Source organism: Scyliorhinus canicula, chromosome 17 (genome assembly GCF_902713615.1).
Source record: "Scyliorhinus canicula chromosome 17, sScyCan1.1, whole genome shotgun sequence".
NCBI classification, from domain to species: Eukaryota; Metazoa; Chordata; class Chondrichthyes; order Carcharhiniformes; family Scyliorhinidae; genus Scyliorhinus; species Scyliorhinus canicula.
The window spans coordinates 110,950,175-110,959,504 of record NC_052162.1 but is presented as its reverse complement, the minus strand read 5'-3'; the positions used below and the strand labels follow the sequence as shown (position 1 = coordinate 110,959,504).

The following is a 9,330-nucleotide window of genomic DNA, read 5'->3' as shown; positions in this document are numbered from 1 at the left end:
CAGATATACAAGTGGTTGTCTTATCTAAGAGAGAACAAGGACTCTACACACTGATTGCTGAAACATGGCTGATTTATTTAACGTATCCAGGATATTAAGCTCCAGCCCAGTTACAGGAATTATTAACATCAGCAGAAACGGACCCCAATGTCGGAATGAGCATGGGTCAGTCCTGGATGTGATTCACAGCAGCAGCAATAACAGCAGAATCCATTTCCTTGTGATAGAATCATAGAATCCCCAGAGAGCAGCAGGCCATTCGGCCCATCAAGTCTGCACCCACCCTCTGAAAGAGCACCCGATCTAGACACACGCCCCACCCTATCCCCGTAATCTAATAGCTAAACCTAACTTGCACATCTTTAGACTGAGGGAGGAAACTGGAGCATCTGGAGGCAACCCACACAGAGTCGGGGAGAACGCACAAACTCCACAGACAGTCACCAAGGCTGGAATAGAACCCGGGTCCCTGTGAGGCAAATGCTAACCACTGTGCCCCAATGCCGCCCATCACTTGTGCACTTATCGGTGTCCCAGCAGATTAGTTAACCGGATAAGTAAATCTCCCTTCCCACACATAGGGAGAAGCCACTCTCTCTCCTTCGCTCTTCAGTGTGAACGGGCTGGTGTCTCAGCCTATCCGACAGCAATCAAAACCTCTCCACACTGCAAGCTCAACAGAAACGTCTCTCCTCAGGTGGAAAGCCCTAGTGGGCCTCCCAGGCACGCAATGTTTTTTTAAAGCCAGCCCCAGCCCCCCACCCCACACATAGTCATTTAACGTCTATTTCTTTCTCTCTAATCAATGGGACAGCATTGATGTTTCAGCAGGCTGGACGAACATTTGAATTCCTTTTTGCACACGACGCAGGTGAACGGCCTCTCCCCGGTGTGAATTTGCCGGTGCTTCCTCAGGCTAGCCGAGTCACCGAATCGCTTCCCGCACGTTGGGGCAGGAGAGTGGCTCCCCCCGGCTATGCACCCGCTGGTGCGTCGACAGGTTGGACGACTGCGTGAATCCCTTCCCACACTCGGGGCAGGTGAACGGCCTCTCCCCGGTGTGGGCGCGCTGGTGAGTCCGCAGGTCGGACGACTGCGTGAACCCTTTCCCGCACTCGGGGCAGGTGAACGGCCTCTCCTTAGTGTGGACTCGCTGGTGTCTCAGCAGGGTGGAGGAGTCACTGAAGTCTTTGCCGCAGCTGGGGCAGGTGAACGGCCTCTCCCCGGTGTGAGCTCGCTGGTGCGTCAGAAGGTTGGACAGCTGAGTGAATCCCTTCCCGCACTCGTGGCAGGTGAACGGCTTCTCTCCAGTGTGGACGTGCCGGTGTGTGCGCAGGTTGGACAACTGAGCGAATCCCTTCCCGCACTCGTGGCAGGTGAACGGCCTCTCCCCAGTGTGAACATGCTGGTGTCTCAGCAGGGTGGAGGAATCCGTGAAGCATTTGTCGCAGCTGCTGCAGGTGAATGGCCTCTCCCCGGTGTGCATTCGCTGGTGCCTTCGCAGAGTGTATGAATCACTGAGTCCCTTCCCACATACAGGGCAGATGAATGGACTCTCCCTGAAGTGGACGCGCTGATGGGTCCGCAGGATGGACAGCTGAGGGAATTCCTCCCCACACTGGGAGCAGGTGTACGGCCTCCCTTCGGGGTGAAGCAGCTGGTGTCTCTGCAGGCTGACTGACCGAGTGAATCCCTGGCCGCACTCCAGGCAGACGAACGGACTCTTCTGGGTGTGGGTGCGGCAATGGTTTTCCAGCAGCGATGGATAACTGAATCCCTTCCCACACTCTGAGCAGGTGTGCGGCTTCTCCTCACTGTGTACCTGCTGGTGTGTCGTCAGGTAGGACAAGCAGGCGAATCGCCTCCCACACACCGGGCAAACAAATGGCTTCTCCCCGGTGTGAACCCGCTGCCTGTGCCTCCGAAGGGCGGATGAGTCCTTGAACCCCTTCCCGCATTCGGAGCAGGTGAATGGCCGCTGCCCGCTGTGAATTCGCTGGTGCACCTGCAAGGCGCATAAATCGCTAAACCCCTTCCGACACTCAGGGCAGGTGAAGGGCCTCTCCCCGGTGTGAGTGCGGCGATGTTTTTCCAGATGACAGGGGTAATTGAAACCCTTCCCGCAGTCCCCACATTTCCATGGTTTACCTCCAGTGTGACTGCGTTGATGTGTTTCCAGCTGGAATGGGTAATTGAATCCCTTCCCGCAGTCCCCACATTTCCACGGTTTCCTCCCGGTGTGACTGCGTTGGTGGTTTTCCAGTTGATATGGGTAATGGAACCCTTTCCCACATTCCCTACATTCAAACCGTTTCTCCTTGCTGTGGGTGCCCTTGCTATTCTCCAGGTTGGACAAATCACACACAGTACATGTATACAGTCCCTCCCTTCTGTGAATGGTGTGATTTTTTTTCAGGCTGTGTAACTGGTTTAAGTTCTTTCCACAGTCAGTTCACTGGAACATTCTCACTCGGATGTATGTGTGTGTGTGTGTGGCTCGGTGCTTTTCCGGTCATGCTGATATCTGAAATCTTTTCCCACGGACAAACATTTTGCCTTCCAAATTCAAAGGCCTATTCCATTTGGTTCTTGACTTTTGAGGGGCCTTGTCTGTTTCTTCATGTGACTGTTGGTTGGCCTTCCCCTTCTCCAAATCCACCCCTTCCGTTGTCTGCAAAAGAGGAGTTCACAAAAGTCATCGCCGTCAGTGCAGGATCAAGTGAGAACTCTCTAGCTCCTGCACAAAATTCTTCCAACCCTTACCCTCTTGGGAGACTGGGCCCCTTTCCTCTCAATTTGGGATGCTGTCCTGCCGTCCGGCTCTCTGCTCCCACACCCCCATTGCTTATTGTTGACCACCACCCATCTCAATTCCGCTTATGGTCAATAGGACAATCTTTATGACCCTATCCTTTGCGCAACTCTGGAATCTTGAAGGACCGCAAACTTTGCTCAAACATCTAGAAATGGCAACTTTGATATTCCCATCATTAATCCATGTCTTTTCCTCTTCCAGAGGTCATAATGTTTGGTTCAAATCACCATTAATTTTCACTACAAACTTTTCTGTTTAAATAAATCTATAATCTATTCTTTTAAAAATCCCAGTGGCATGTCCTGTGTAACTGGGACCCTCTGGACACTCCAACTTTGCAAATGGCGATGCGAAGGCAAGTCCAGCCCCCCGCCCTCTACAATTGGTTGGAGGACCGCACGGTCCTCCTGGGCGAGACCACCCGCCATTGGTTCGTAACCCCGTCAATCATTCGCACAACGGAGGCGGGCAAATCACACCAGGCGTCCTCTGTGATTGGTTGGAATGCGGAGACGTCCTCCGTTCCGACAGCCTTTCGCCATTGATCCAGGGATCTGCCAATCATCCAGGCCGTTGGCGTCACGGCCTCCTCTGATGATGAACTTGGGGGGGGGAGGGAGTATGGGCAACCCCTCGGCCGGTCAGCGAGCACACTTCAGAAGATCAGGGAGGAGGAAATCCTTCAATTTAAAAGACTTCACTTAACGCTCTTTACAAATCCACCCCGGGCTCCCAGGCAGCCGGCCAGAATTACCTTGGGAATCGGCCGCCATCTTGTGGGTCAGAGGAAAGGCGCTGGGTGGATCAAGGCGCATGCGCCGAGACCGCCGCCATTTTGTGGCAGGGATTGTGAGTGGGCGGGGCTTCCTGTTCCCAACACTGGTCCCAGTGCCCGGGAGGAGCAACTTTTAGAATTCATTCACTGGATGTGGGTTTTGCAGCTTAGGCCAGAATTTATTGCCCATCCCTAGTTCCTCTTCATAAGGTGGTGATGAGTTGTCTTCTTGAACCACTGCAGTCCTTGAGGTGGGGGTACACCTGTGCTGTTCCCCGATTGAGTTAGTTCTCACACCACAAAACATACACACTGGGCAGTTTTCTCAGCATGTTCTCTCAGAGGGTTGGTTTGTCTGTGGAATTCCCTTCTCCAGAGAGCAGTAGATGCAAGATCACTGAATATTTTGACGGTTGTGGTCGATGCACTCGATTGTCAATGCAAAGAAGTGTGAGGCGATGCATTTGAGGAACACAGGAGCAGGAGTAGGCAATTCAGCCCCTCAAGCCTGCCCCGCCATTCAATCAGATCATAGACTTTACAATGCAGAAGGAGGCCATTCGGTCCATCGAGTATGCACCAGCCCTTGGAAAGAGCACCCCACCCAAGAACACACCTACACCCTATCCCCACACATCCACCCCATCCTCGTAACCCCACGTAACCCAATCTTTTTGGACACTATGAAACAATTTAGCATAGCCAATCTACCTAACCACATCTTTGGACTGTAGGAGGAAACCGGAGGAAACCCACGCAAACACGGCAAGAACGTGCAAACTCCACACAGACAGTGACCCAAGCCGTGATGGAACCTGGGATCCTGGCGTTGTGAAGCAAATGTGCTAACCAATGTGCTACTGTGCTGCCTCATGGCCAATTTCTTCCTGGTCTCAAATCCACCTCCCTGCCTTTTCTGTTCCCCATATCCCTTTAACCCATTTTGTATCAGAAATATATCTATCTCCTGAAAATGAAATGAAATGAGAATCGCTTATTGTCACAAGTAGGCTTCAAATAAAGTTACTGTGAAAAGCCCCTAGTCGCCACATTCCGGCGCCTGTTCGGTGAGGCTGGTAGGGGAATTGAACCGTGCTGCTGGCCTGCCTTGGTCTGCTTTGAAAGCCAGCGATTTAGCCCTGTGCTAAACCAGCTTCTTGAAACCATTTAATGATTGGGCGGCACTGTTGCTTCACTGCCCCAGGGTCCCAGGTTTGATTCCTGTTTTGGGTCACTGTCTGTGCAGAGTGTACATGTTCTCCCTGTGTCTACGTGGGCTTCCTCTGGGTGTTTGGTTTCCTCCCTCAAGTGCCGAAAGATGTACTTTTTAGGCGAATTGGACATTCTGAATTCTCCCTCTGTGTACCCGAAAAGGCGCAAGAATGTGGGGACTGGGGGCTTTTCTCAGTAACTTCACTGCAGTGTTAAGCTAAGCCTACTTGTGACAATAAAGATTATTATTATTATGATTCAGACACCACCGCACTATGGGGCAGCGAGTTCCACAAACGTACCACACTCTGCAAGTAGCTCCTCATCTCAGTTTTAAATCTACTGCCTCACAACCTATATCTGGTATGGCAACTGCTCGGCCCAGGACCGCAAGGAACTTCAGAGAGTCGTGAATACCGCCCAGTCCATCACACGAACCTGCCTCCTATCCATTGATTCCATCTACACCTCCCGCTGCCGAGAGAAAGCGGGCAGCATAATCAAGGATCCCTCCCACCCGGCTTACTCACTTTTCCAACTTCTTCCATCGGGCAGGAGATTCAGAAGTCTGAGAACACGCACAAACAGACTCAAAAACAGCTTCTTCCCCACTGTCACCAGACTTCTAAATGACCCTCTTATTGACTGACCTCATTAATGTATGTTTCAACCGATGCCAATGCTTATGTAGTTACATTGTATATCTTGTGTTGCCCTATTATGTATTCTCATGTATTTTCTTGAATTATGTTTAATTCCCTTTTCTTCCATGTACTGAATGCTCTGTTGAGCTGCTTGCAGAAAAATACTTTTCACTGTACCTCGGTACACATGACAATAAACAAATCCAATCCAATCCAATCTGTGACATCTCATTCTAGATTGTCCCACAAGGGGGAGCATTTGGTCGACGTTTACTTTATCAATCCCTCCTAGTATTTTATATACCTCAATCAGTTCCCCTCTCGTTCTTCTAAACTCCAGCGAGTACGAGCCCAAAGTGTTTAAACTCTCCTCATACGTCAACCCTTTCAAAGTGTAATCAATCTGGTGAACCTCTTCTGAGCTGGCTCCAATGCCACCACATCCTTCCTCAAATAAGGAGATCAAAATTGGACACAATACTCCAGATGCAACACCCAATTCCAACAACACTTCTTTATTTTTATGCGACAGGTCTTTTGCAATAAATGCTAAAACTTTGGTAGAAAGAACAGGAAGAGACAATATAACATAAGGGTTAATGCAAGGGCGGCACAATGGTTAGCACGTCTGCCTCACAGCGCCAGGGACCCGGGTTCAATTCTGGTCTTAGGGCTGTGAAGATTGAACTTTCTCCCTGCCTCTGAGTGGGATTCCTCCGGGTGCTCCGGTTTCTTCCCACAGTCCAAAGATGTGCGGGTTAGGTGGATTGGCCATGTTAAATTGTTCCCTTATGTACAGGTTTGGTTACGAGGATCGGGCAGGGTAGATATGGGAGTGGACCTGGGTAGGGTTATTTTTCGGAGGGTTAGTGCAAACCTAACGGACGATATAGCCCCCTTTTGCACTATAGGGATTCTATGATAAAAAATTATGAGGGGGGCTGGACGGAGATGATAGGGAGAAGGTGTTCACCCTTGTAAAAGGATAGAAAACGAGAGAGCACGGATTTAAGGGGATTTGCAAAAGAAGCAAACGTGATGTGAGAAAAAACTTTTGTGATGTGAGTGTTTGGGGTCTGGAATGCACTGGCTGGAAGTGTGGAGGAGGCATTCAAGATGATGACTTGAATAGAAGCAATGTGCAGGGGAATGGCACTAAGTCATGATATTTGTTTGGAAATTTGATGCGGACATCATGGAGCGAATGACCTAACAATTATGTGAGTCAGAGAGATATAATGTGGAGATGCTGGCGTTGGACTGGGGTGAGCACAGTAAGAAGCCTTACAACACCAAGTTAAAGTCCAACAGGTTTGTTTCAAATCACTAGCTATCGGAGCACAGCTCCTTCCTCAGGTGAATCAGTGCTCCGAAAGCTCGTGATTTGAGACAAACCTGTTGGACTTTAACCAGGACCGGCTCAAGGTACCGGCAACTCGGGCAGTCGCTTGGGGCGCCATGTGCTAGGGGGCGCCATCAAGGAGTGCGGGTCCCGCGCATGCGCAGTTGGGCCGGTGCCAACCAGCGCATGCGCGGTGGCCGCCATCTCTCAGGCCGCCCCGCACAAACATGGCGGATGGATCCAGGCTCGCCGGTGGTCACTCCGGGCCCCCCCCCCTCGGGCCCCCTCCGCCCCCACCCTCCGGCCCCCCTCCCCGCCTCCGCCCCCTCCCCGCCGCCCCCCCCGGCCCCGCCAGCCCCAGCCCCCCCCCCCCCCCCGAAGGGCGCCAAAGTTCAGCTTGCCCAGGGCGCCAGCAACCCTAGGGTCGGCGCTGACTTTAACCTGGTGTTGTGAGACTTCTTACTGTGCTCACCCCAGTCCAACACCGGCATCTCCACATCAGGGAAAAAATTAATAATTGGATACTCTAAATTAAAAAGAAATCTCAGACACTATTTCCAGCACCTAAAACACACACGTGATGTGCTGAGGTCGGCCATCTCACTGTGGAAATGGGCCTCCGCCATTTATCACTGCACCGATCTCTCCAACCCATTGGAGTAATGTGGGCGGTTTTGTTTTTCACATTTAAGAAATGATTTACTCGCATTGGAGACCGTACAGCAAAACTTCACTAAATTGGGCCTCTGGGATGAGGGGGTTGTCCTATGATGAGAGGCTGAGTAAATTGGGCTGAAACTCCCTGGAGTTTAGAAGAATGAGGTGATCTCATTGAAACCTAAACACAATTCGTAGAATCCCTACAGTGCAGGCCATTCGGCCCATCAAGTCTGCACTGGCCCTCCGAAAGAGCACCCCACCTATGCCCACACTTCTGCCCTATCCCCGTAACCCTCCTAACCTTTGGGCACTGAGTGGCAATTTCACATGGCCAATCCACCTTACCTGTACATCTTTGACTGGGAGGAAACTGGAGCACCCGGAGGAAACCCATGCAGACACGGGGAGAACGTGCAAACTTCACACATTTACCCAAAACTAGAATCGAACCCGGGTCCCTTGCGCGGTGAGGCAGCAGTGCTAACCACTGTGCCAACAGGCCACCCGGACATCTCTGCATGGTGCTCACAGCTCACCTTCTTACCCAGCTTTGTGTCAGCTGCTCTGACACTCTGTGTCATCTTACTCCTACTCTGTGCCCGTGGTACTCAATTGGACCTCAATAACTGGATCCTTCCCCTCCCATGACAATTCCCTCTCCTGTCCCGAGGAATTGTCCTGAACCCTGGCACTGGCTTCAGGAGTGACACCCTTGGCTGCAGAGAACTGTATGGATTCTGCAAACTGCACTGCCGCTGTGACAACTACAATCCTTTTAACTCTCCACCCGGCACCACTGCCCAGCAGCTCTCACGGGAATGCTGTCCTGCATCACAGTGCTGTGGTCAGTTTGTTCATCCTCCCTGCAGTCGCAGCTCATGTACACACAAGCTGCGAGAATATCAAAGCTGTTGGACAAGAGTAAATCCATTTCTACTTCCTGGATCCCCCCATTCACCACGCCCTATCTCCGTAACCTAACCTGCACCTCAAGGGGTAGGTTGGGGATACTAAAACACAGGGGCAGAGTCTCAGGATAAGGGGTGATCATTTAAAAGTTCATAACATACAGGAACAGGATTAGGCCTTTTGCCCATCAAGTCTGCTCCGCCATTCAATCATGGCTGATCTTATCCTGGCCTTAACTCCACTCTCCTGCCCGTTCTCCATAACCCTTCAATCCATTACCGATTAAAAATCTGTCTAACTCCTCCTGAAATTTACTCCCTCTCCCAGCTCCACCTACACGCTGGGGTAGTGAATTCCACATATTCACAGGCCTTTGGGAGAAGCAGTTTTGACTCAACTCCATTTTAAATTTGCTACCTCTTACCCTGACACTATGACCTCTCATTCTAGATTGCCCCACAAGAGGAAACATCCGCTCCACATCTATTTTATCCATACCCGTGGAAGGGAAATTAATGAGTTGCCAACTTAGGAGCATGCTGGGAAATGCTTGACTATAGTTCAACACTGCTTTTGAATGAAAATAAGTAGGTTAGGTAATATAAACAAAATATTGCTTAATATTTTGGTCTCGGCCTTATTATGATAAGCATTGTCCTCCAAAAGATAACAAAATGTGTACTCAAGTTGTTTTCAGCCAAGTGCAAGAACATAAGTCCCACGTATTTCATCTTACGTACTTTCCATGGTCTATTTAATATAAACGTGGCTGTTTACTTCAAGCTGTTATTTAAGACGATAAAAATATGCTTCCTTCAATCGAATCTCAGAGTGCAGTGCCCTGGCTATGCAGCCGGAACACACTCTCTCCACAAATATATTTGTGCAAATAAATTTCCTTAAATTGAACCTCGAGGAACTTGTCTTTATTATAATTTCCACGACAAATTGACGTAGTCGGCAGGATTTTTTG

General features: G+C 50.5%; 1 protein-coding gene across 1 annotated transcript; it reads right to left on the bottom strand.

Annotated features, from left to right (window-relative positions):
* Positions 1–350: 350 nt before the first annotated feature.
* LOC119951520 (gastrula zinc finger protein XlCGF26.1-like) lies at positions 351–8,379 on the bottom strand. The gene is made up of 3 exons (XM_038774723.1): positions 8,263–8,379; positions 2,557–2,671; positions 351–2,451 (listed from the first exon to the last, which is right to left on the bottom strand). The coding sequence occupies exons 1-3, from the start codon at positions 8,377–8,379 to the stop codon at positions 926–928; spliced, it is 1,758 nt and encodes a 585-aa protein (XP_038630651.1). The 3' UTR covers positions 351–925.
* Between the last annotated feature and the right edge of the window lie 951 nt (positions 8,380–9,330).